This window comes from Papio anubis, chromosome 11, assembly GCF_008728515.1.
Source record: "Papio anubis isolate 15944 chromosome 11, Panubis1.0, whole genome shotgun sequence".
In the NCBI taxonomy this organism is placed as follows: Eukaryota; Metazoa; Chordata; class Mammalia; order Primates; family Cercopithecidae; genus Papio; species Papio anubis.
The window spans coordinates 112,184,307-112,212,277 of NC_044986.1; the positions used below are offsets into that span (position 1 = coordinate 112,184,307).

Sequence of the window (27,971 nt, forward strand, 5' to 3'; positions counted from 1 at the left end):
AGAATCACTGTAAACCACTTAAATTGCTGTTGAGACTGTTTTCACTAATCAGAAGGAAACCCTAAGTTTCAATTAATCATAGCCCCATTGTTCATATTTCCTATGTAAGTTTTTACTAAAAGATCCCATGAACTCTAGAGGAGCCCCGATTAGGCTTTCCTTTTGAATAAACAAGAACTGAAAAATGAGCGCGTGATCCTGGGCTGAAGGGGAAGATGATGTGCGTCTGCAGAACATTTCGGATCACTGCCCTAACAGCACTGATGGGTAGGAATCGGACCTAGGTAGAAAGTCACTCATCTCCCAGGAAGGTTGAGAGCACCAAAGCCACACATCACAGCAGGGGCCGCCCACAGCCAAGTCCAGCTTCCCTATCCAGCTAAGCCGGTACACTCCAGGTCTCAGCTCTCCTGGCTCTCCGTGCTGACCAGGAAAGCATGTGCATGTGTGCGTGCATGCATGCGTGCATAGAAGCCAGACTGGATAAAAGTATCTTGCCCTGTCTAGTAGTGGAGCTGGCTTCGTGGAGGCTCTGTGGGGGGCAGTGATGAAAAGGAGTGAGCCATCCTTCTGGCATGATCCAGAGAAAGTGCAGCCACTTCGATCACCTGCCCCAGAGTCTAGGTGGGAGGGTCTCTCCAGCCATAGAAGGAGTGGCAGCCAGCCAGCAGGAGGTCACTGGAAAATCGCTGGAGCTGGCAAAATATTTCTGGAAAAGAACTGGCAGATGTGCCTGGTGCATCAGGGGAAAGGGCAGGTGTCAGGAGCCCAGAGGAGGTGAAGAGCTAGCGCCTTCAAGGCTGGGCAGTAGGGAGGCCACGACTTAGGGGCTCTCAGTCCTGGTGGGACAATGCCAGGGCCAACAGACATTGTGAGTGTCTCTTTGGTTGTCTGAACTTTTCTCCTTTACCTGGTAGGAAAGAAGAATAAAAACTTCCCCTGCAAAATAGTGCCCTTGGGTGTCACCTGCTCTGGCGTGGTGATTCCTAGGTAGTAAGCGCTAGCTTAACAGTACTACCTCCCCCAGCCTTGCTCTGTATCACGGGACACTACAGCAAGATTGTTTTATGATCGTATTTTCTAATTCTACATGTGTATTGTGAGCGTGTGTGTGTCTGCTTTATACAGGTGCTACACTGTGTGTTTTATAGTAAAATGCAATCGTAGTTTCATTCTTTGTGACAGCCTGTGGTGTATCACATGTACTTGTCTATTTCCTAATGCAAATAAAACAAGACTAACACGTGGAAAGCACTTATAAACTGTAAAGTGCCATATATGTGCACGATACTCTTACCAGCAGCATGATCATTACTAAGAGTAGAATTTCTAATAGTGGGCTGGGCGCAGTGGCTCACACCTGTAATCCCAGCACTTTGGGAGGCTGAGGCGAGAAGATCACCTGAGGTCAGGAGTTCAAGACCAGCCTGGCCAACATGGTGAAACCCATCTCTACTAAAAATACAAAAATCAGTCAGGTGTGGTGGCATGCACCCGTAATCCTAGCTCTTTGGGAGACTGAGGCAGGAGAATCGCTTGAACCTGGGAGGCAGAGGTTGCAGTGAGCTGAGATTGTTCCACTGCACTTCCAGCCTCCACTCCAGTCCAACACAGTGACACTCTGTCTCCAAAAAAAAAAAAGAATTTCTAAATAGTAGAATGTGTGACTCTAGGCCATATATTGTCAGACGTTTTCAGAATTAACTGCTTTTGACATTTTGTGGGATCCAGATGAAACTGGAGAAAATATATATGAAGCAGAATGTAGACAGGAAATTGGAAACTTCTGTAAGCTTCTCTCACCCCATAAGTTGTATTCATTAATAAAGCATCTAAGTCACAGTATAAGAACTTATGCCCAAGAATGTTTAATATTGTTAGCAATCAACAGTTTTGCAGCATTAATACTAGGCCTGCTTTCTCTTTTTTTAATCTTTTAACTTTAATTTTGAAATAGACTTAAAGAAGAATTGCAATCATTAGAGAGTTCCTTTACAACCTCCGCCCAACTTCAACAGATGTCAACATCTTGCAAATGATGTTACTTTAATCAAAACTAAGAAATGAACATTGGTATTATATTACTAACTAAACTACAGACCTGATTCCAATTTCCCCAGTTTTTTTTTTTTTTTTACAAATGCTGTCTTCTGTACCAGGATTCATTTGCATTTGGCCTCCTTTTACTTTTACTAACTCTGTCCTCATAAAAAGAGATACAGGTGGTCATCTATATAAATTATCTGAATCATGGTGACATATGCAAACAATGACATTTTGGCAGCCTTTAAAACATCCTGAAACTAACCAAGAGCCAGGTATAAATCTGATGTTAAAATCATTATTGGCTGGGCACGATGGCTCATGCCTGTAATCCCAGCACCTTGGGAGGCCAAGGTGGGCAGATCATGAGGTCAGGAGATCGAGACCATCCTGGCTAACACAGTGAAACCCCCCCCCCCCCCCGGCTCTACTAAAAATACAAAAAATTATCCAGGCGTGGTGTCACACGCCTGTAATCCCAGTGACTTGGGAGGTTGAGGCAGGAGAATCTGAACCTGAATGCAGGAGGCAGAGGTTGCAGTGAGCCGAAATCATGCCACTGCACTCCAGCCTGGGCAACAGAGCGAGACTCTGTCTCAAAAAATAAAAAAAAAAAATTATATTTTGCTGGAGTTATGGATCTCAACCTTAGCTACACATTGGAATTACCTGGGAAACTTTATAAAATACCAGTGCCTGGGACCTACCCCCCAGAAATTCCAGTGGAATCGGCCTGGGTGTGACCTGAGCATTAATTTTCAAAGCTTCTTCAGTTGATTCTAGTGTACAGGCAAATTTGAAAATCTTTGTTCTAGACAGCGGGAATGTTGCAGTATTTCTTTTGCTCTCTCCCTCCAGAACAAAGAAGAAAAGCTGATTGTACTTCAGCATTGAATGTTGGGGGCTAGCAATGACTCATCCCAGGGGCCTGTAAAGTTACAGACTATCTCCCTTCTAACTTCCGTTCCTAACAATAGCAGAACCAACTCGGAAGTTCAGGTTTAATGTTTCCAGGTGTACAAATAGGGTAACTGAGATTTTCATTTATCAAACACTGGCATTCATCCCTTAGAGAAACTCATTTTTACGTTTTACTTTTGAAATATTTATATCACTGTTTTAAGACCCACATTTCAATTATTATTATGTTTTTAATTGTGGGCTAAGTGCAGTGGCTCATGCCTATAATTTCAGCAATTTGGGAGTCCAAGGTGGGAGGATTCCTTGAAGCCGGGAGGAGTTCAAGACCAGCCAGGGCAATAGCAAGACCCCATCTCTACCAGAAAAAAAAAAAAAAAAAAAAAAAAAATTGTTGCTCACGCTTGTAATCCCAGCACTTTGGGAGGCTGAGGTGGCAGATCACTTGAGGTCAGGAGTTCGAGACCAGCCTTCCCAACATGGTAAAACCCCGTCTCTACTAAAAATATAGAAATTAAGTGGGTGTGATGGTGCGTGCCTGTAATTCCAGCTACTATGGGAGGCTGACACACGAGTATTGCTTGAACCCAGGAGGTGGGGGTTGCAGTGAGCCGAGATCACACCACGCACTCTAGCCTGGGTGACAGAGTGAGAATCTGTCTATAAATAAATAAATAAATAAAACTTAGCAAGCCTTGGTGGTGCACTTGTAGTCCCAGCTACTCAGGAGGCTGAGGCAGGAGGATCACTTGAGCCCAGGAGTTCAAGACTGCAGTGACCTACTATTGTACCACCACCCTCCAGCCCAGGTGACAGAGTGAGACCTCGTCTCAAAAACAACAAAACTAATTAAAATCAAGAAGTAACTTGTGGGCTAGGGGGTGAGGTGGGAATGGAAGATCCCATTATCAGAAGCTATAGCCTATAACTAAACAACTTTTACGCTATTCAGCAGAAATGGTCAAACACACCCAAGTTGAAGTAATGATTGTCATAATCTGTTTAAATTTTAGTTTGAATCTCCTGTCATAAATTTTAAGAATTGCTTGTTGAATGCTGTAAATAAGTGTCTTTTGTTGTTGATTTTTGTTTTGGGGTTTTTTTTTTTTAATGCCTTTAAAAAGTGTTTCGAAATATGAGGAAGAAAGAGAAGAAACTTGGTTAGCCATTACTCCAAATTTAAAAGACAGGTATAGTTAGAATTTATTTTCACATACCAGTTAATAATATGGGCTGGGCTTGGGACTCACACCTGTAATCCCAACACGTTGGGAGGCTGAGGCAGGAGAGTTGCTTGAGCCCGAGAGTTAGAGGCTACAGCAAGCTATGACTGCGCCACTGCTCTCCTGCCTGGGCAACAGAGCAAGACCCCAGACCCCATCTCTTAAAAAAAAAAAGAAAACAAGCAGCTTTTAACCTCTCATTTCATCACAGCCCCCTTTGAAATTTGAAGTTATCGAGACCATCCTGCCTAACACAGTGAAACCCCGTCTCTACTAAAAAAATACAAAAAACTAGCTGGGCGAGGTGGCGGGCACCTGTAGTCTCAGCTACTCGGGCGGCTGAGGCAGGAGAATGGCGTGAACCTGGGGGGCAGAGCTTGCAGTGAGCTGAGATCTGGCCACTGCACTCCAGCCCGGGCGACAGAGTGAGACTCCGTCTCAAAAAAAAAAAAAAAAAAAAAGAAATTTGAAGTTATATTCCCTTTCCTTCATAAAAGTTTACATACAAAATAAATTTTTGCTTAAATTTTAGAGTGCTCACAGACATCCTGTGGCCAGGATGTTAGTTTAAGAACCTAGATGGCAAACAATTAAGGATCTTTTCTTTCAGCAGACTATATCCTAATTAATTGAATCACCTGATTGGTGCTGTCTGTGGAGTCTGATTTACTCAAACTGTTAAAGTTAAAATGGCCTGGCTGGGCACGGTGGCTCATGCCTATAATCCTAACACTTTGGGAGGCCGAGACGGGCAGATCACAAGGTCAAGAGATCAAGACCATCCTGGCCAACATGGTGAAACCCCATCTCTACTCAAAAAACAAACAAACAAAAAAAAAAGTAGCTGGGCTTGGTGGCAGGCGCCTGTAATCCCAGCTAGTTGGGAGGCTGAGGCAGGAGATTGCAGTGAACCAAGATCGTGCCACCGCACTCCCACCTGGCGACAGAGTGAGACTCCGTCTCAACAAAAAAAAAAAAAAAAAAGAAGAAAGAAAGAAAGAAAAAGAAAAAGGCCTGACTCATTGAAGACGCATCTTTAGAACCAGTGCCAGGAACGCTGGTGCACGGGAGTGAGCTCGGGTCTGTGCTGTCCTTGTGTTCTTGCGTTTGCTTCACCCGTGACTGGCATTGGCTAGGGCCTCTGCAAAGGGTTCAGTTGTTCAGCATTCCTGGCCACAAGCTTATCTACAATTTAAAAATAAACAAAATAGAAAAGCAATTTTCCAGTTGCAGAAGAAACAACCGCAAGACACAGCTCTGGGAAAGCAATTTATTTAGAAATAGGTTTGGGATTTCCACGTATTATCTGCTGGATGGTGAGAGAGGAGAAAGTCAGTGGCTGCAGCCTCCGTGCCTGGCTTGTAATAACTGCTTCTGGGAGCGCAGCATTCAGTGTTCATTACCACCTCTCAGACGACCCATGCTGTGTTGTCGGAAACAACGGCAAACACACAACAGTACCTTACATTTAGTGACCAGAGAAGTGCTTGGGCATAGCTCTTTCTGTGTACAGCTAAGATAAATTTAAAAAGAACGGTGTCCTCCAAGGAGAGCTTAGGGATGCGGCTTTCTCCCTCCTTTCCTTCCCGATGCAAATGACCAGAGGGAGCTGGGAACCTGGCACAGATGAGCAGAGTGAATTCTTAATATGGAGACTGTTTACTTAGGATGGGAGCTGTGTCTATACAGCAGTCCCTGAACCTACAAGAATATGGATCTGTGGGGCATATTGTGAAGCTGCTGTATTCATTCTCTTAACAAATATTTATTTAGCATCTTCTGTTAACCACTGGAGATCCAGAAAGCACAGTTCCTTGACGCCTTGTTGAGCTTGTGTTTGTAGATTAGGAAGTGATTCACAAAACATGGTGTAGAAGCTGCTAGAAAAGAAAATTGGGGTCTGGGTATGGTGACTCATGCCTGCCATCCCAGTGCTTTGGGAGGCAGAGGTGGGAAGATTGCCTGAGGCCAGAAGTTTGAGGCCAACCTGGGCATCATGGCAAAACCCCTACTTTACAAAAAAAAAATTGTTTTTAATTAGCCAGGAGTGGTGGTGTGCACCTGTAGTCCCAGCTATTCAGGAGGCTGAGATGGGAAGATCACTTGAGCCCAGGGATTCAAGGCTGCAGTGAGCTATGACTGCACCATTGCACTCCAGCCTGGGCAACAGAATGAGATTCTGTCTCTAAAAAACTAAAATAAAATATTTTTAAAAAGAAAATTTGGAATAGACTTAAGAAAACATAGTGGAGCCAACAATTTCTCCTGGGCTAGAGAGCCCCAGATTTAGTAATCTGGTGTCCCCAGTATACACCCTACTTTAACCTTCCTGTATTGTTAAGGGTTGATAGTGAAATCAGTATCACTGGTCGGTCCTTTTTTTTTTTGAGATGGAGTCTTGTTCTGTCACCCAGGCTGGAGTGCAGTGGCACAGTCTCAGCTCACTGCACTCTCTGTCTCCCGGGTTCAAGTGATTCTCATCCCTCAGCTTCCCTAGTAGCTGGGATTACAGGCGTCTGCCACCACGCCCAGCTAATTTTTTGTATTTTTAGTAGAGACAGGGTTTCACCATGTTGGCCAGGCTGGTCTCAAACTCCTGGCTTCAGGTGATGCACCCACCTCGACCTCCCAAAGTGCCTGGTCTGTCCTTGATGAACACACACACTACAAGACAAGGATACTAAATACATCAACATTCTTCCATTTGAAGAACTCCTCTCCCCACCTCCATCCAGCAACATCTATAAGCATTTCATATACTTGGCCAGGTGTGGTGGCTAACACCTGTGATCCCAGCACTTCAGAAGGCTGAAGTGGGAGGATTGCTTGAAGCCAGGAGTTTGAAACCAGCCTGGACAACATAGTGAGACCCTGTCTCTACAAAAAAAAAAAAAAACAAACAAACAAAAGAAAACAAAAAGAACTTTTTTTAATTACCCAGGTGCAGTGTATCACTGTGGCTGTAGTTCCAGCTATTCCAGAGGCTAAGGCAGGAGGATCACCTGAGCCCAGGAGTTCAAGGCTGCAGTGAGCTATGATTGCGCTACTGCCCTCCAGCCTGGGCAACAGAGTGAGACCCTGTCTCTAAATAGATAAAACATATAAGAACTTCATCTCTCGCTTTGGCTTTCTGTAGAAATCATTCCATATGAAATTGCCTGTTACAATAAAAACATCTAGAAGCCAGGCAGTATCATTCTCCCCCTGGATCTGGAAAGTGACGGATTCAGATAGACTTATCACACACCTCCACCCTCCAGTAACTATAAACAAAGCTCTCCCTGAGGCCATCGCTATTGAAGGTGCCAACACTTGAACCAAAAATCTATTTGTTTTATATGTAGAAGCTAAAAGCAATCTGTTAAATGAATGCATCCAATTTCTATTGCCCAGAAGCAATTGCAAATTTATTACTGACCTGACAGTTTGACCTACTGCAACCATAAACCAAATGAGCGTTATCTTGCTCAGCTTTAAAGATAGTTATCAGTCACATAATAACAAAAATACTCTGAGTGGCTGCTGGGATGCTTTTGTGCGTGTGTGTGTATGTGTGTGTTATGATTGGCAAAGGCAGTGAAGTGCGTTCTCAAATGAAAAATCAATGAGAATCATGAAAACCAAGCTATCAGGCATCTCTTAGTTAAACTGTATAAAGGAAATGCCTCTTTACCACTTTGCGTTCCATCCCATCCTAATGCAAAAGAAACATAAAAGGTTTGAGGAAAGCACTTGATGTCAGGACTGTGAAAGGTTTAATAGGAAAGCAAAAGGCTTTGCAGTGTGGAATTCTTGACCCTGTAGAATACAGGAAATGTGACTTCGAGATGAGCAGAAAACAACATTTTGTGTGTGTGTGTGACAGAGTCTCGCTCTGTCGCCTAGGCTGGAGTGCATTGGCGCGATCTCAGATCACTGCAAGCTTCACCTCCTGGGTTCACGCCATTCTCCTGCCTCAGCCTCCCGAGTAGCTGGAACTACAGGCACCCGCCACCACGACCGGCTAATTTTTTGTATTTTTAGTAGAGATGGGGTTTCACTGTGTTAGCCAGGATGGTCTTGATCTCCTGACCTCGTGATCCGCCCGTCTCGGCCTCCCAAAGTGCTGGGATTACAAACGTGAGCCACCGCGCCCAGCCGAAAACAACATTTTAACAAGTGCTGCAGCCAAAAGTGGTGGCCCCAGAATTATGGTTTCCAGTTCACTTTTTAATCCATCTTTCAGTTTTTGCCCAAATAGTGGGCAGTTTTCATAAGGGCCTTGGATGGGTCACATGTCCCTTCAGTCTGCCTTTATAAGCAGCCTTCAGTGAGAGACTTTTACAAGCCCTTAAAATGGAGGCAGCTGACCTCCTTCCTCCTGAGGGTCCGAGGACTCCAGTCTGCCTCTCCACCGGCCACTGGAGCCATGCAAGGCCACACATCATGATCCCCTCACAGGACTGGAGTGTTTGAGTTAAAGCAGAGAAAGTGGAGGAAGGAATGTCATTTGTCCTCAGAGGCCAACTATTCCGTGTAGGATCTTGTAGAAGTCATCCCAGCTTCCATGTTCTCTTTGCTTCCTGACCTTTTTTTTTTTTTTTTTTTTTTTGAGACAGAGCCCCACTGTGTTGTCAGGCTGGAGTGCAGTGGTGCAATCTCGGCTCACTGAAATCTCTGCCTCCCCGGTTCAAGCGATTCTCCTGCCTCAGCCTCCCAAGTAGCTGGGACTACAGGCATGCGCCACCACACCCGGCTAATTTTTGTATTTTTGGTAGAGACGGGGTTTCAGCATTTTGGCCAGGTTGATCTCAATCTGGCCTCGTGATCCACCCACCATGGCCTCCCAAAGTGCTGGGATTACAGGCGTGAGCCACTGCACCTGGCCCATTTTCTTACTTTCCTTTCTAGTCTATTTAATTGCTTGATAATTGTTAAACCAACAGATGGCCAGGAACAAAGGAATTGCCAGTCAAATTCATTGCCTAAAAAGTCATTCTTTTAAAAAGTTTAATGTGGGGAATAAAGTTTTCTAGAAGGAGAATCCATCAGTTTGTCCTCTGTGGATGAAGAAGAATTGGCAGTGCATAAACCCAACAGACTGGAATCCAAATGATGTCTATCTGCGTCGCTTCACATGACATGTCCCCACCTTGAAGTTCATCACATGTGAATGGTGACCCCCAGGGACCTAAGTCTAATCTCTTGCAGCATGTGTGGTCACTCGTGTGCCAATGGGTTGGGATGAGGATATCTCAAGCCTGGACCATCGACTAATCTTGAATATTCCACAAGTGGAATATTCTCTCTCTCAGATCCTCCTTATTCTTTGAGCTGGTGGCTGGAGAAGAATCACTGTATTTTTGTATCATTCCAGTCTGTGGGTGATTCAAAGCCTTATCTTGTAAGAATAATGAAAAGGTTGTTCCCCATCAGACTATTTATCATGAAATATGGTAAGAAAAAAGATGAATATTTAAGTCTACATTGTCATTGGATGGCTTGCTCTTGCAGGTATTCATTCAAATCAATGAGCAAATACTTTTTTGAGCACCTAACAGTTGCTAGACACTGCTAGGTTTTGGGGGATAATTTCTATAAATGTTGAAAACTGATCATTGAGAGACAGGTCATGTTTTTTGTTTGTTTGCTTTGTTTTTTGAGATGGAGTCTCACTCTGTCGCCCAGGCTGGAGTGCAGTGGTGCCATCTCAGCTCACTGCAACCTCCGCCTCCTGGGTTCAAGCAATTCTTCTGCCTCAGCCTCCTGAGTAGCTGGGATTATAGGCATGTGCCACCACACCTGGCTAATTTTTGTATTTTTTTTAAGTAGGGATGGGGTTTCACCATGTTGGTCAGGCTAGTCTCGAACTCCTGACCTCGTGATCTGCCTGCCTCGGCCTCCCAAAGTGCTAGGATTTCAGGCGGTGAGCTACGTCACCCAGCCCAAGTCATGATTTTTAAAAATAACTAATTGTACAAGATTATGCCAGATGCCTTGAAGATGATACAAACCAGAAGCCCTGGAGAAGTTTGAAAGAAACCCCAGACTTAGGCAATCAAGGAAGACTTCACAAAAATAAGACTTGGACTCCGCCTTGGACAATGGCTGAACATTCAGACAAAGGGATGGAGAGACGGTTCTCTAGTTCCAAGGAGGAGAGGCAGCATGAGTGAAGGCCAGACACACGCCATACACATGGTGTACTTGCAGGAGGCTGAGCCCCAAGAGAAGACCCACAGAGTTTGGGGGCATTTTCAGAGGCAGGAAGGAAGTGGTTGCAGCTTAAGATAATTTGACACATTCCAGTTGACCAGACATGCAGACATTTTCCTCATGAGGTAGATCTTGTGGCATTTTCCAGATATAAAAAGTCAACTGGTGTCGGGCACAGTGGCTCACGCCTGTCATCCCAGGACTTTGGAAGGCTGAGGCAGGTGGATTGCCTGAGTTCAGGAGTTTGTGACCAGCCTGGGCAACACAGTGAAACGCCGTCTCTACTAAAATACAAAAGAATAGCTGGGCGTGGCAGCATGTGCCTGTAGTCCCAGCTACTCAGGAGGCTGAAGCAGGAGAATTGCTTGAACCCTGAGTGCGGAGGTTGCAGTGAGCCGAGATCACACCACTGCACTCCAGCCTGGGCGACAGAGTGACACTCTGTCTCAAAAAAAAAGTCAGCTGGGGAAAATGAATGCATAGAGAGCCAGTTCTGTAGACTGGGAAGTGCAGACATGGGTGAGCCCCCAGGGTGGGTGCTGTAAGGGTTGGAGGAGGACCCCCCGTCCCACCTAGTGTGTGGTGTGGGAAGACTTTCTGGAGTAGAGACATGAGAACTGAGTCCTGCAGGATGGGCTGGGGAAGAAGGAAGGGAAGGGCATACTGGGACAAAGGAACAGCATGAGCTAAGGAACAGAGGTTTGAAACATCGTGGTACCTGTGGGGCATTATCAGGCATGGGCAGAGATGATATTGGCACCCAGACCTTCTGTTTCCTGATCTTGTGTTCTAGTCAGAACAGAATTTATCCCAGCTTTCTGGAAGAAATTGCTCCTATTATTTTACTTATAATATTCTCTTCCCTTTATTTATTTACTTACTTGTGAGACAGAATCTCACTCTGTTGCCCAGGCTGGAGCGCAGTGGCACGATCTCGGCTCACTGCAAGGTCCGCCTCCTGGGTTCCTGCCATTCTCCTGCCTCAGCCTCCTGAGTAGCTGGGACTACAGGCTCCCGCCACCACGCCTGGCTAATTTTTCGTATTTTTTAGTAGAGACAGGGTTTCACCATGTTAGCCAGGATGGTCTCCATCTCCTGACCTCGTGATCCACCCACCTTGGCCTCCCAAAGTGCTGGGATTACAGGCATGAGCCACCACGCCTGCCCTATTTGTTTATTTTTTCTTGAGACAGAGTCTCTCTCTGTCACCTAGGCTGGAGGGCAATGGTGCGATTTTGGCTCACTGCAACCTCCACCTTCCGGGTTCAAGCGATTCTCCTGCCTCAGCCTCCCGAGTAGCTGGGATTACAGACACCTGCCACCACGTCTGGCTAATTTTTTGTATTTTTAGTATAGATGGGGTTTCACCATGTTGGCGAGGCTGATTTGGAACTCCAGACCTCAAGTGATCTGCTTGCCTTCACCTCCCAAAGTGCTGGGATTACAGGCTTGAGCCACTGCGCCCAACCCTTTCATTTATTTTTTTTACTTTTCCTATATTCAGAGCAAGGTAATAAAAAGATAAAGTTCATGGAATTTTTTTTCCAACTGGAGATTCTTAGAAAGAGGAAAAGCAGGCTAAAGTTCAGGTGGTCACTATTCTAAGGCAGGTCCAAAAGGCTTCCCTGTAGCCACAGGTGTGGGCTTTGTGGAGAGAGATTTTTTTTTATTTTTATTTTTCTTGTGCAAAAGGTGCAGTTTGAGTGAAGCCTCAAAAAGGGGTTGGAAACCACTTGTGTGTTTTCTCTTTCCTTTGTTGGGGGTTTAAGCATGTACTGAGAGGAGCAAGCGTTTTTAGACAATGATGCAGACAGATTTTGTTTCTCATTATCCACAGTCCTTAGCACACATGTCACACGGCATCAGCCACCAGACACATTCAGTGGGGTCAGTTGGGTCTGTTCCATGTGAATTTACTCCATAAAGTGATTCTGGGACTGTCTTCTCCAGGACGATGGGCTGACGTTGGATACAGAGAGCAGGGAAAGGAAAGAGTAAATTCTTCAGCTTGGTTTTCCATAGCTTTGCCCCACTCTTCCAACACCAACCTCCAAGACGTGGCCCCCAGGGCTCTCCCTAGCCTCATGGCTTTCCACTCACAGGACACTAAGACGCTGGGGTCCTCCCTCACCACAGGGCCTTTGCACAGGCTGGTCTTTCTGCCTGGAAAGTGGTTCCCTTTTGAGGATCTCTTGCCTCAGCCTTCCAAAGTGCTGGGATTAAAGGCATGAGCCACTGCCCCTGGCGGTAAGTTTAACATTTTAAGACACTGTGTGTGGTTTGCTTTTCACTCCAGCAAGATGTGGTGAGGATTGCTAACATGTTCTCAAGTGAGCTTTCAGTCTTTCAGGACAAAAGACAGTTGGGAGTGTGGTGGAAAGGCAGTTCTGGACAAGAAGGAGACTTCTGATTACATTTTCATTTCAGTGTTTCCCTGAGAAACAGCAGGTCTCAATCCCTTCACTTTCCAGTTCCTATTCTCCCCCTCACACCACACAGTATCCACTGCTGACTCAGTATCCCCTACATAATCCCACTGGGTTCTTCAGTACTGAAAAGCTAGTAATAAGGTGAAGGTGGCCGGGTACAGTGGCTCGCGCCTATAATCCCAGCACTTTGGGGGGCTGAGGCGGGCGGATCACGTGAGGTCAGGAGTTTGAGACCAGCCTGACCAACATGGTGAAACCCCGTCTCTACTAAAAATACAAAAATTAACCTGGCGTGGTGGCTCATGCTTGTAATCCTAGCTATTCAGGAGGCTGAGGCAGGGAATCGCTTGAACCCAGGAGGCGGAGGTTGCAGTGAGCCAAGATCGTGCCATTGCACTCCAGCCTGGGTCACAGAGCAAGACTTTGTCTCAAAAAAATAAAAAATAAAACTTAAACAAAGAAATTTAAAAATAAGGTGAAGATTGAAGTTTATCTACGATCCAGCACATTCTGCTCCATATATACCTTCAACCCAAAAAAGAAAATTCTGCAAAATGCAAATCCCTAACCAATTTGTCTCTATTTTCCTCAGGGGACACTTAAACTGGCTTCAACTAGATCGAAGAGTATTGGAACATGACTTCCCTAAAAAGTCGGGACCTGTGGTTTTATACTTTTGTGTCAGGTATGTACACCTGGTGTCTATACTTTTGCTTCTTTGTGTTCTTTATCAGAAAAGTGTGGGAGGGCAGAGTGATTCCGTGGAATGAGAGCTCAAGTTTGTCTTGGTTCATCGCCAGGGATAAAGGTTGTAGTAGAGCTGCGTGCCTCATAGATGGAAACACGGGATGCGAGGGTGCAGGGCGTGCCTGTGAGTGTGCCTGTGAGTGTGCAAGGACGTGTGTGTTATGCATTTGCACTAGGATGCTTGTGTGGAATGATGAGAAAAACTTTTTTCTGCCTTTTTGGGGAGGGTCATATATCTCAAACAATGAGTCTCTTATAGCACAGGCCGTGGGATTCCTTCTTGGGTGCAATTTGAAACTACATAACAAAAGCCTTTGTATCCTTTCCTTTCAGAAGGGTTGCCACTTGAATCTCGTGAAACTTGGGTAGTTTATCCCAAATAGGAGTAGTCGAAACCCAGCAGCAAACCACAGGCCCATCTGCATTTCCTGCCAAGGGAGGATACAGTTTAATAACATGTCAGAAACAATAGGCATCTTTCTATTCATAAATCTAGTCTCAGAAATTTTGTTTTGTGCTTGCAAAGGGAACTATTTGTGGGCTATAGTGATGTAAATAGTTAATATTTGCAGCAGTCTTATGAAGACAACAGGACTCACTACTTCTGTTTGCAAAAGGTTCTGAGAAGCCGGAGGCTGGGCAGGTCAGGGGTTCAGGGGCAAAGTCTGAATTGGTAGCAAAGTCAGAATCTGAGCCCCCAATCCAGCAGCTCCTAAACACTCAGTCTGTGGAGCCACCAGGTTCTTTCTCTCCAGAACCTTGACTAACACAAGTACAGAAGCATTAAGTCCTGATGCCTCAGTCTTTACATGGACACTAACACTAAACACCCAGGCCATACACTCTGTTCTTTTAAAATATACTAACAGAAATTCAGGAGCGAGACACGAATGATATGCAATTCTGTCGTTCCTAAAGAGCACAATCAGGAATGCAGTTTCAGACATAGACATCCTTAAGCTGCACAAGGCATTAGAAGAGCTTCAAACAAGAGTTAAAGGGTCCACTTAGCAGGCTCGAGTGTATGACTTTTCCTTAGCTGGCAGAGTAAATTTCAACTTGCGCTTAATGCGTTTTTGATTTGTTTAACAGCTGTGAACATATCCAAGCTCATCTTAGCTATTTCTATTATTGGTGGGAATGATTTCAATGCCATATTCTCTTTAATGGTGTATACAGTTTCTCAGATTTATGGCAAAGCAACCATATAAAGCAAATAGTAACAATTCCGCTGGGAGGGACAGGTGGTATCAGGCAGGACTCCAGTTTCATGGAAGCAGGTCATTAACCTGTCATCGCAGGTGGATGAGTGCATTTACCATTTATCAGGCTCTCCCCACCTCCCTGGTGATGTTCACCAACATTAGCCAAGAGGAGAAAATCTTGGGCTTGGCTGCCTAGTAGGTGTTTTTTTTCCAATTTGTGGGGGTCCTTGCAGGAGAGCTTGGGGCACCTTGACATTGATGCTGGATGTGTCATTCTCTAAGATACACAGGTCTTTCCAAATCACTCCAAGCCTGTCTTCTCTGCATAAAAGCAGGTAACCCAGCATTGCAGAAGTGAAATAGTTGCTAGCAATAGAGAGAATTGGGGAATGGGATGGCCAAAGACCGAGATATAACATCCACTTCTGATCCACAGCCATGACAGACACTTCCACCATCACCACCCTTTTTTCTAGTCGGCCAAAGCAGGAACCTCAAAGAACATTCATTCGAGAGAAAAGTTTCCAAATCCGCATTTAGGGACCGCCATTCTCCACTATGTCTTTATACACGCCACCTAGCAGAATGCGCTCCTCCTTCTCCAGCTCCTGTGGAAGCAAATCTTTCTGGAAATGTCACATTCCAGTTGCCTCCTGCAGTCCCACCTGAGTACTCCAAACTCAGCAGGTCCAAAGCCAAATTTATGACCTTCTCTCTCCTCCCTTAACCTTCCATGGTCCCATCAAATCTGTGGCATCGTCATCTACTCAGTCACGTAGGCTACACATCTTGAAGTCTCCTGTCCTCTTCCTGGAATTTTTTATTTATTTCTTTATTTATTTATTTTGAGATGGATTCTCTCTCTGGCGCCCAGGCTGGACTGCAATGGCATGATCTCGGCTCCCTGCAACCTCCACCTCCCAAGTTCAAGAGATTCTCCTGCCTCAGCCTCCTGAGCAGCTGGGATTATAGGCACCCACCACCACACCCAGCTAATTTTTGTATTTTTAGTAGAGACGGTGTTTCACCATGTTGGTCAGGCTGGTCTGGAATTCCTGACTTCCGGTGATCCATCCACCTTGGCCTCCCAGCCTAGAATTTTTATGCGTATTAATTCTCTGCTGCTGCTTCCAAAATCTCCCTCTGCACTGCCCTCTCCTCCTCATTGCCTGAACTCAGGCCCTCACCAGTCAGTTGACCTATTGCAGCAGCCTCCAAGGGTGGGGTGGGGGGTGTCACCAGCACCCTCACTACCCTGAGTTCCCACTTCTTAGCTGGCCGAGAAGTGCAGTAACAAAACACCAATCGTTTGTTTTCTCCAAGAGAGGAGGCAGATTCTCTATATAGGTGAATTCCATCTCTTTACCTTGCTTTTCATCCTGGGAAGAATCCTCTATTTATAACCTGACATCTGCCTAGCGATGCTCACAGGCAGTTTTCTGCAAAGGAGTGGTAAGAGAATCATCTTCATCAAAAGCCCAGAACTTGGAATAGACTTGAGTCCGTAAAAGAGCTTTTCTCCAGCTGGGTACCTTTCCAGTGTGTTTCTGAACAGAAGCACGGTTGGACTCTGAGCAGCCTCCAGCCTCCAGCCGTGACGCCTGCATATCTTAATACAGTCTGACTCCCAGGTTCCTCAAATCCTTTCTCCTTTGGTATAAATGTCTGTATATTACATCTACATACCACATGTCTAGGTAGCCTTCGTGGCAAAGCAGAATCGAACCACCTGATAAAAGAGGGCCACGGTAGGCTGGGCATGGTGGTTCATGCCTGTACTTTGGGAGGGCAAGGCGGGCGGATCACCTGAAATTAGGAGGTCGAGACCAGCCCGGCCAACATGGTGAAACCCCATCTCTACTAAAAATACAAAAATTAGCCAGGAATGGTGGTGCGTGCCTGTAGTCCCAGCTACTTGGAAGGCTGAGGCAGGAGAATCACTTGAACCTGGGAGGCAGAGGTTGCAATGAGCGGAGATTGTGCCCCTGCACTCCAGCCTGGGCAACAGAGCAAGACCCCGTCTCACACACACACACAAAGAAACAGAGGGTCATGGAAAAGATAACTGAGTACCCGAAGGTACGTTTTAGAAAGTCAGAGAATGGAGGTATTAACACTGTATGACTGAGTACCCCAGGGTGAGCTACTATTTGGGATTTATATATTATTCTGATATAATACATACACAGAACACCAGGCTGAACCATCCCCTCCATTCAACAGATTAGGAAATATAAGACCCAAATATATTAAATAATGCGAATTGGAACTCAGAATCCCTCTCCATCCGCTAGGCCAGACAGCGTCTCTTCTATAAGCATTTCCTCTGCAGAGGCCCTGAGGCCAGTATCAGGCTGCAGGACGTTTTCGGGATGGTGGAAGGGAGGACTCAGATCCTGCCTTCATTGACCTGTCATTCAGCCTAAGAGGGGCCTGGTCCCTCTAGTTTTTCATCCAACAAATCACCAGGAGTGATCCCTGGTGGCTTCAGGGTCTCAATATAATTACCCAAAAAGGATAAAGGTCAGAGAGACAGGAACTATCCATTATTCAGCACCTGTCCATTGCTAAGGCTGATTGTTAATCTTCGCAGCAACCCTGGAAGCAAGTCTGATTATTCCTAATTAAAGAGAGGGAGATGGGGGCCCAGGATGGTCTGTAAATTCTTCCCCAGCATGGCTAACAAGTTACAAAGGCAAGATGGGTATCTCATCTGTTCGGTCAGCTGTGACTCCAAGCCTTGTGTTTGTCCTCCCCTACTGCAGGCCGTCCGTCTCCACAGGGGAAAAGTGACACCCTCCTCCCATGTGGCATTTCCAAGAGATCCTGTGTATCCCTTCAGTGTGGCAGCCTGCCAAGACCTGTGGCCAGAGTTCTCCACTGCTGCCTGTGTAGGCAGAGCCAGGAGCAGCCAAGTCAAAGGCGGTGATCCCAGCCCTCCTTGTGACCCACTCTTGGCCATGTTTGCAGAACCAGCGTCCACCTGTAAAGATGGTGTTCAGGACAGGTGCACACCACCACGAGTGGCAGGCTGCCACTCTGAAGGGATATGCTGGATATCTTGGAAAAGCCACACTGAAGGAGGAAGAGCCATCTCAAATGGTAAAGCAAGAATTTTCAGGACCCGAGACATTTGCTGTTGGTCCCACTAGAGAAGGTCTTGCCATTTTCTGCATTTTCTGACACCGTGGACACCCGCAGAAAGGTGTTCTTTGTTGCACTGTGCTTTTCTGTCTCCTAGAGAGAAAACTTCAGGGTCCACTTGCACCTTGTCATCACCCTGAGCTGTGTCACTCCCGAGACTTACAAGCCCAAGTCCACCATCATCCCAGCTGTAGCATGCAGCAGCTTTCTCACTGCTCCTCCTGTGCTGTTTCTGCGCCATCAGCCACGCCTTCATTTATGGGCTCACAGATGTCCCTTGAGATGTCCCTTGGCGTAAGCACTGCTCTAGGAGCCAAGGACAAAGCAGTGAACAAAACTGATAGACCCTGTCCTCAGGCAATTTCATATCCATTTCCTCCAGCTTCTGAGATCCTATCAGCCCTGCCTGTTGTATATTTTTTTACCAATTCAGTGCAAATCCATTGTGCACCCTTCCAGCTACTTCCTGACCCTGGGCCACACCTCCCTTGGCTGCTCACACTTTCTCTGTCTCTCCCTTTCTCTCACGCACACACCCACCCCCAGCGCTGGACTGGTCCTACCACACACACACCTTTTATTTCTATCCCCGAGCTTCTGAGTGTGGTCAGGAAGAGGTTCATGCAACTTCAGGTTGGTTCATGGTTATTGTGATGAATCCCACACAGATCTTCAGTATTTCTAGCCAGTTCTGCCAGGGGTGCCTGTTCAGGGTCTCTGTGCCCCACTGTGGTTTTGCCTCTTGCTTCAGGTCCTGGATAGTCAAGGCTTTTGCTCTAAGAAGATGCTGCTGCTTATGTTTCTGCAGAGAAAACAAAGCCAGCGCCAGGGAGCTCCTAGTCCTACTTCTTTACCCTCAAACTAAATTGTATCTTTAATGGGGTTTTTGCGGCCTCCCAACCCACTCACTGCACACACGCAAATGCATGAGCATCTCAGAGGAAGACCCTTAGCCCATCATCCAGCACTCACTGATCCATGTGTACCTCAATCCTAGCCCCTTCTGTCACCTCACAGAGCTTCTCCCTTGAGCCTTTCCTCTGTTTTTCTCTATCTTAAGCATCTCCTCCGTGGATTCCTCCCCTTCGTGACCACGTCCCAATCTAACTGAAGAAAACGCCCTCTCTGATGCACAGCCACCTCCAGCCAGTGCCCTCTGCTACCCCTTCTGCTCTGCACGCAGCAGCCACGAGAGATGGGTCTGCCCTTGCCATCACCCCTTCCCCACAGGCCTCTCATTCCTCATTCTGTGGCCGTCCAGCTTCTAGTGCCATCATACCCCCTGGTCACTGGAGGTCTCTCGCCCCTGGCTCCACAGGCGTGCTTCTGCCCTGCTCCGATGTGACCTCTGTGGCTCTGGGCTCCTTCGAACATGCTGCCTTTCAGTTCCCCCTTGCTCTGTGGCACTACATTCTCCTGGGCCACCTCCTCTTTGTCTCCTCTGTCCCTGGCTCAGGGCAGGTTCCGTGTTCTGCTGTGCTGTCCCTCGAGCCCTGGTGTCCATGAGGTCACGTCTTGCTTGTCTTCTCTCCCTGCACCTTCCCCTCGTGTGATTTCACCCCCATCCACAGCTGCCAGTGCAGTCTTTTTGCTGGAGACTCTCCGTCCTCTGCCCCAGTCCCGACCTCTCTCCCCAGCTCCAGGCCGTCTCCGCTGATTGGCATTTCCACACAGATGCAGCTGGAATCTAATGACATTGTCATCTTTCTGCCTCCAAATGTGCTCCCCTTTCGGTGTCACCTCCTTGTCTTTGTGATAGGCACCACTACCCATGCGGCCCCCAAAACCAGAGACTTGGGAATCAACCTTGACCTCACCGCTCCCTCCCACCTGCCTCCTCCTGTTCCCTCAGTCACTACTCCCTGTTATTCCTGCATCTTAAACAGCTCCCTATCCATCCCTTACTCTCCATACACAGCCTAATCGTAGTTAGGGCTTCCATAAACCTCTCCTGGACTCAAGATCTCTTTGTTCATCTCTGCATGTTGTCTTGATCCCTTCCAAACTCCCCTATATGAAGACACTGAGCATCTTTCTAGAATTCTCTTCTGATCCTTGCTCATAATTTTTTTTTCAGCTTTCCATTATCCTCAGAAGAGGACATCTTTAGCGTGACTTGTATGATGTGACTTCTGCTTAACTGTCCACCTCTTCTCACTCCCCTCACCACATAACACACACACACACACACACACACACACAAACACACGTTATAAGCAGCCAGCAGTGGTCCATGTATGACCAGGAGCACCTTCAACTGCAAACCATTGTTTAGTTCCAGAAGGCTTGGGAACAATGGCTCTCTGATATTGTTCACCAGGCAAGCTTTAGAAATAGGTAAAGAAAAAATATAAGGAAAATATCCACACCTAAGGAAGTCTGTGTTGTGTGTGTGTGTTGTGTGTGTGTGGTGTGTGTGTGTGTGTGTGTGGTCTTTTTATAGGCACAACCTTGTGCTCAGAATGAAGCCTACATATCTGGATTATTCTTTAATTACATATCCTTCTACCAAGTATCACTGTAGCTCTTATCATCTAAACTCCTTGTAAGAAAATAAACAGAGATTAGATTTGCCTCTTCAAACTTTGAGTTTCACAGACAATAAACTGAAGCAAGCAGCAAAAAAAATAAGAGAGGAGAAGCCTGATCGGGGAGGAAGGATTTTACAGCCAAGTCCACAGGCCGGATTCTTGGTGTCTTCTCTGGCTGATGGAGACAGCAGCTGCTACTTCCTGTCACTCGCAATAACAGTGATGGCGTGGATCTAAAATGAGGTTCCTGCTAACCAGAGTTTGCTATATTTCAGCTAGGTGTCCCAGTTAAGATTTTAGAGGCATTGAGATTCTAAGCATCAGAGGCTTGGCTGCAGAAACTCACAGTTTATTGCTCTCATTATCATGGCTCTTATTTGCCACCAAGAGTAGGCATTTCAAATGTGACATTTGTGTTCATTACAAAATGAAATCACTGGTCCATTTAATTAACACTTGCTGTAAATATTCAGTGATTCCCAAGTGCCCAGGGCTGGATGGGGAAGGGAAAGGGAGAGAAGGGGGGATGGAGGAGAGACCTGGCTGATGTCATCTGGCTGGGCCCTTGCCATCTGACTAGACAGTGTTCAGTCTGTTGCAATCAGAGGCTTTCACTTGTCAAAGAAGGGGACGGGACTCCCCGAGGCTTTAGAGGCTGTTTAATATTTAATAAGCTCAAACACATAAACACAGCGCACCTATTTATTTCTCCTTCAGACTCTCTGATAAAATATTCTCGGGTTGGGATCATCTGAGCTAGTTTGGGTGGACTAGTGGAGTCAGGAAACCTCTTAGCGAGGTCTGTGCTCCATCTAGAGTGTTCCTTTCAACTCACATATGTGCCCCAAGATTCAGTCCTGCTAAATGTGCCCCAAAAACCAGTTTAAAATGTAGGTCTGATTATGATTCAGCTATGTTGAGGCCAGCCAATGAGGAGAGGACAGACATTGAAAAGATCGTCACTCAGTTCCCGGGAGGAGGGGCCACACCGTGCCACGCAGGGCCACGTGGGAGGCACTGGGGTTAGTCAGGAGGCAGGGGAGCCGGGGAACAATTGGCAAGAGCATTTTTTGTGGTTTCTGTGGGGAGGAACAAGTAAGGCTGGGAGAGCAGGCTTGGGATTGGCTAGTTTAAATAATTTCAGCGGGCTCTGCGGCATGGGAGCTGCCCCTGGTTGTCTGGTGCATGTCCCTGGGGTGGTGAGGGTGGAGGAATAGTGGCCCTGGGTGTGAGAGCCGAGAGGTGGTGGGAGGGGTGGACCCTGGATCCATGGTGACATGTGGAAGTCTTGGGGTCTGGAAATTGGCTAACCCTGGCACCAGCAGTCCCTCCAGGCCCAGCAAAGCCACAGACATCCAAGCATCATAAAGCCATGGTCAGTACACAGCCAGACTCGGAACTGTCCGTGCAGACCCTCTGAATCTGAGACACAGCCTTCATTTCCCTGGTTACCCAGAGACCTGGAATGTTCTTTGTGAACCTTGGAAGCACTCCCTGCTCCACGCTGGTAGTTAAGGAAATGCAACATTGCCACCTACTGCTGAGGCTCTCCTGAAAATCAGAAAAAGAACCTACTTTTTTTTGAGACAGATCTGCCTGCCTCAGCCTCCCAAAGTGCTGGGATTACAGGCATGCCCGGCCAAAAACTATGCCCGGCCAAACACTGGATTTAAAAAAAAAAAAAAAAAAAAGAAACGAAGAGGCTAGCCTGTAATCTCAGCACTTTGGGAGGGTAAGGTGGGACGATTACTTGAGTTTAGGAGTTCAGGACCAGCCTGGGCAACATAGCGAGACCCCATCTAGACAGAAAATAAAAAATTAGTCAGCATGGTGGCTTATATCTGTAGTCCCAGCAATTTGGGAGACTTAGGCAGAACGGTCACTTGAGTTCAGGAGGTCGAGGCTACAGTTCACTGTGGTTGCACACTGCACTCAGCCTGAGTGACAGAGCAAGACCCCATTTCAAAAGAAGAAGGAGAAGAAGAAGAAAGAAGAAGAAGGAAGAAGGAAGAAGAAGAAGGAGGAGGAGGAGGAGGAGGAAAGAGAAAGAAAGAAAGAAAGAAAAAGAAAGAAAGAAAGAAAGAAAGAAAGAAAGAAAGAAAGAAAGAAAGAAAGAAAGAAAGAAAGAAAGAAGGAAAGAAGGAAAGAAGGAAAGAAGGAAAGAAGGAAAGAAGGAAAGAAAGAAAGAAAGAAAGAAAGAAAGAAAGAAAGAAAGAAAGAAAGAAAAGAAGAAGGAAGAAGAAGAAAATTTTGACTTTGAATCCAAGCCATCAGCCCTCCCCATCTTCCCAAAAGGCTCTTGTCCCTGGTGCCCCCGGTGTGCACCGTGCCTCTCTAGGCGTGTGGGTGGAGAGGTCTGAGCTCTTTTTCTCTGCAGGCATTTTTGACTTAGCAGTTCACTGGCGTGGACGGAAAGTTTGGGATGAGCTCCATACCCTCCCCTAATAGAACAATGATATGACAGGTCCAGAACTCACCGGGTTTTCCAGGCTGTCGTCTTGGTGATAAAAGTTAACAGGAAACTGCTTTCCACTTCTGTCGAGAGGAGGTGATTTTTTTCTTCATCTCAGAATACGCGTGTTATTTCCTGTACCTTCTCTACCCCTTTTATGGCCAGACAACATAGAGCTCGGTGGAAATGAAGGCAGTCGCGGAGATGTAGAATTTGCCACCTGAATTCAGTTTTCCATCATTTGAGTGTGGAAACGAAAAGGGAAGTGTTACATTTTCTTAATACACTATTCAGGAGAAAATTGGGGTGGAAGAGGCAGGATGCTTTACTCTTTAATTTTTAAGAACTAAAGCAAATGAGATTCTTTTAAGAACCATATGGCATTACTTTGAAAATTAAGTTATTTCAGACCTTATACGAATTTAGACTCAAAATCATTATTAGAGCACGAAGGCCGCTGTCAACTTCAGGAGGCCTCTGCTAATATTCCGGTATTAGGATTTCTTTCTCTCTTCCTTCCCTCCCCTTTCTCTCCCTTTCCTCCCTTTTCCTTATTTTCCTTCCTTTAGTTTCTTTTGTTAATCTGACTACCCTTTGCCAAAGGCCCTTTGCAAAGGACGTGGATTTATTTATTTATTTTTGAGACGGAGTTTCACTCTTGTTGCCCAGGCTGGAGTGCAATGGTGCGATCTTAGCTCACTGCAACCTCCACCTCCCGGGTTCAAGCAATTCTCCTGCCTCAGCCTCCCGAGTAGCTGGGATTACAGGTGTCTGCCACCATGCCCAGCTAATTTTTGTATTTTTAGTAGAGACGGGGTTTCACCACCTTGGCCAGGCTGGTCTCGAACTCCTAACCTCAGTTGATCCATGTGCTTCCGCCTCCCAAAGTGCTGGGATTACAGGCATGAGCTACCGTATAGATTTATTTTTTGAAAATCAAATCAAATCAAATTTATTTTGCTTTGAGATGTAAAATTTGCTACTGCCATTCTGCTCCCCATTCTTAAAGAATAAAAGTTGTTTAACTTTACTGTGCCTCTGAGACCATGGTGAGCCCTATATGAAGACCTCTGTGATCTAAGACACCTGCTCCAGAAGCAGGGGGCAAGTGCTTGGCAGGGGCAAGGGTTATGGGCAGAGATCAGCCAGTCCATTAATTTTCAGGCATTACAAGTATGAGGACCACTGTGTAATTCCTCCAAATTTTATAGAACCTGAGATGATAATAATTGTACTAATGATGTCTGTGGATTGAGAAAATCTTATGTCTGAAGTTACTCCGAATTCACTCACCAATTTAAAAAAACTTGAATTGTATTCATCACAGCAGCCTCTGCACACATTTGAAAAATGATAGAAAGTATTATTTATTTATTTAGTGTATAGACAAAAGGTTGCAAGCTCGTGGGCCATGGGCTTGATGTAGCCTATAGACATGGGTTTTTATCTTCGTGTTTCTCCAACAGTAGCATTATCCTTCAGGGATGGTAAAGGATATATATATATATTTTGAGATAGAGTCTCACTCTGTTGTCTAGGCTGGAGTGCAGTGGCACCATCTCAGTTCACTGCAAACTCCCCCTCCCAGATTCAAGCAATTCTCCTACTTCAGCCTCCCGAGTAGCTAGGATTGCAGGCACCCACCACCACTCCTAGCTAATTTTTGTATTTTTAGTAGAGACGGGGATTTCACCATGTTGGCCAGGCTGGTTTTGAACTCCTGACCTCAGGTGATTCCCCTGACCTCGGCCTCCCAAAGTGCTGGGATTACAGGTATGAGCCACTGGCCTGACCAATTATGGATAAATCCTTTTATGTTTTACCATACCTGAAGGGTAACGCTACCATTGAGCTTTCCTTTCTGAAAAGACACATGAAGTCCTGTATCTACAATGTAGGAACTCTCTTCCTCTTCCATTTCCCACTGGAATCTGAAAGTATAATTTGAAGCTGAAAATTCCAAGCTGTTGCCCCTCAGGTGATTTTGTTGATTAGAAGTCATTTTTAAATGAATTACTGTAAATAAATAGAACTTCTTGAAGCTAAGGGCATCATTTTGTTTGCTTTATACGATGTTGGTTTCTCGTTTTTGCTGCTGTTGTTGTCATTTAAATGGGAGGTAGTTTCCAATATTGAAAACCAGTGGGCTGCTTAGGTAGAGAACCACCTCTTCTTTTACAGTCTGAATAACAGAAGCCTGGCATGATGATGTGACTGCCCTGAGTCACACAGAGCTGGGGACTCCATCACTGCTCGCTGACTCCCTCCAGAGGATTCTGGCCATCAGATGATGACACTGTTCTAGAAAACCGTAGTACTTGTTTCTTCTCATTTCACCTTCCTCATCTTCTGCCTCTTCTTGGTGAACCCAGTTTCCAAGAGCCCCCAGGTACCCAGCACCCTCCTAGTCCACTGTAAGGGTTGCCACACCTGCTCGGAACCTTCTTCCCTCTAAGATGCTGCATTTCAACCATTCTCTCCTCTTCCTTTCAACTCCTAGTCCTTCAGTGCGGCTGGTCATTAGACAGTACAAGCACATTATCTCATTAAAGAATTTAATAAACTCCAAAGTCAATATTATAAAGGCACATTTAGTGTAAACTTAAATAGTATCAGCATGTTTCATCTTGAAAATATCTATAAGCTCCATCTAGATGAAATCCGATTCTCATTTGGCTTAATATGCATTAATATGGCAGTGTTAAGAACACTTAGCTCAGCTCTCCGAATGTGCAGAAATCAAATCACACTTTATCACCTTCGGGAGTAGTAGTAACCATTTCAAAGAAAGCTGTGATTAAGAAGAAGAAATTGTCTTTTAAAAATGCAACTTGGCTGGGCACGGTGGCCCACATCTATAACCCCAGCATTTCGGGAGGCTGAGGTGGGCAGATAATTTGAGCCCAGCCTGAGCAACAAAGCAAGACTGCACATCTACTGGAAAAAAAAAAAAAAAATTAGTCGGGTGTGGTGGTATGCAAGTGTAGTCTCAGCTACTCAGGAAGCTGAGATGGGAAGATTGCTTGAGCCTGGGAGGTCAAGGCTGCAGTGAACCACCATGATCACACCATTGCACTCCAGCCTGGACAACAGAGTGAGACCCTGTCTCTCTAAAAAAAAAAAAAAGAAAAGAAAATCCAACTCAATGACAGTTTAGGACAAACAAGCAATGTGTTGAAAACAAATAACATTATGTAAAATTAAAAAGCAGATAGGACAAAGAAAGCAGAGGGCCAGTTTGAGAATTCGTTCTTACAAGTTGGTGGCAGACCCGGTTCTTTGGCTATGGTGAGGCCCACTAGGCGTGACAGTCCTAACCCACTATCCAAACTGCAGAAACACTGTTTGTCCTCCATAGGGAATCATAGAAAAACCATGGATGGTGCCTTTCTCCTTTGTTTGTTTAGGATGGGGAGTGCCAGCTTTCGTCTCAAATCATGTAGCTGAAGAGAGCACTTTATTTTCTGTGCCTGCTGTTTCTGTGGTTCATGCACCATTTTTCTCTTTCAGGTTCTATATTGAAAGCATTTCATACCTGAAGGATAATGCTACCATTGAGCTTTTCTTTCTGAATGCGAAGTCCTGCATCTACAAGGTAGGAGGAACTCCTTCTCCCCAGTTTCCCTCTGAAACTTGAAAGTATCATTTGAAGCTGGAAATTCCAGAGTGTTGCCCCTTAGGCCATTTTATTGATAAGAAGTCATTTATAAGTTAATTACTATAAATAAATGGAATGTTATGAAGCTAATGGCACTATTTAATAATGTGATTCCTGACCGGGCGCGGTGGCTCACGCCTGGAATCCCAACACTTCGGGAGGCCAAGGCGGGTGGATCACGAGGTCAAGAGATCAAGACTATCCTGGTCAACATGGTGAAACCCTGTCTCTACTAAAAATATAAAAATTAGCTGGGCGTGGTGGTGCGTGCCTGTAGTGCCAGCTACTTGGGAGGGTGAGGCAGGTGAATCACTTGAACCTGGGAGGTGGAGGTTGCAGTGAGCCAAGATCGTACCACTGCACTCCAGCCTAGTGACAGCGGGAGACTCCATCTCAAAAACAAAAAAATGGAATAATAATAATAATGATGATGTGATTCCTTTGTTCCATGGCTGCTCTGTGGACATGTTTCCTAACCTTATTTTAAAGGTTTCCTGATTTTAAAGGTTTCTTTGTCAACTTAGACAAAGGGGAAAAACCTAGACAAGTATGACAAACATACTAGTCAACTTAGACAGGTCTTGCAGATACACATGAGCTTCTTATAACCAAATATGTGTATATTTGACCATTTTTAGATGGTCTAGCAGCATCTTTCAAAGGGATGCTATTGTCACTTTAAGTGAGACAGTTTCTTTTTTAAAGCATTGTAGTAAAATGCACATACATTTATTATCTCAACCATTTTTGAAAATTTTTTTATATCTCCGTAGGTTTTTGGGGAACAGGTGGTATTTAGTTATATGAGTAAGTTCTTTAGTGGTGATTTTTGAGAATTTGGTGCACCCATCACTCGAGCAGCATACACTGAACTCAGTTTGTAGTCTCAACCATTCCTAAGTGTGCAGTTCAGTGGCATTAAGTACATTCACAATGTTGTACAACCATCACCACCATCGTTCACCCAAGAACCTTTTTCATCTACAGAACTGAAACCTTATACTCTTCCCCGCTTTCCTCAGCCCCTGGCAACCACTACTTTTTGTCTCTCTGAATTTAACCACTCTGGTACTTCACATAAATGGAATCGTATCATATTTGTCCTTTTGTATCTGGCTTACTTTACTTAACATAATGGCCTCAAGGTTCATCCATGTTGGCCAGGCGTGGTGGCTCATGCCTGTAATCCCAGCACTTTGAGAGGCCAAGGCAGGCGGATCACCTGAGATCAGGAGTTTGAGACCAGCCTGGCCAATGTGGTGAAACCGCATGTCTATTAAAAATACAAAAATTAGCCAGGTGTGGTGGTGTGCACCTGTAATCCCAGCTACTTAAGAGGCTGAGACAGAAGAATCGCTTGAACCCGGGAGGTGGAGGTTGCAGTGAGCTGAGATGGCGCCGTTGTACTACAGCCTGCGTGACAGAG

The 27,971-nt window shown here is 45.6% G+C and overlaps 1 protein-coding gene across 13 annotated transcripts in view; it reads left to right on the plus strand.

Moving 5' to 3' along the window:
- Window positions 1-27,971, plus strand: part of FRMD4A (FERM domain containing 4A) — a 693,308-nt gene that overhangs the window by 527,505 nt on the left and 137,832 nt on the right. For all 13 annotated transcript variants that reach the window (XM_003903401.5, XM_009214008.4, XM_009214010.3 and 10 more), the window contains 2 exons: window positions 13,401-13,493; window positions 26,398-26,482. In XM_003903401.5, coding sequence (XP_003903450.1) covers window positions 13,401-13,493; window positions 26,398-26,482 — 178 coding nt within the window. The remainder of the gene's footprint in view (window positions 1-13,400; window positions 13,494-26,397; window positions 26,483-27,971) is intronic.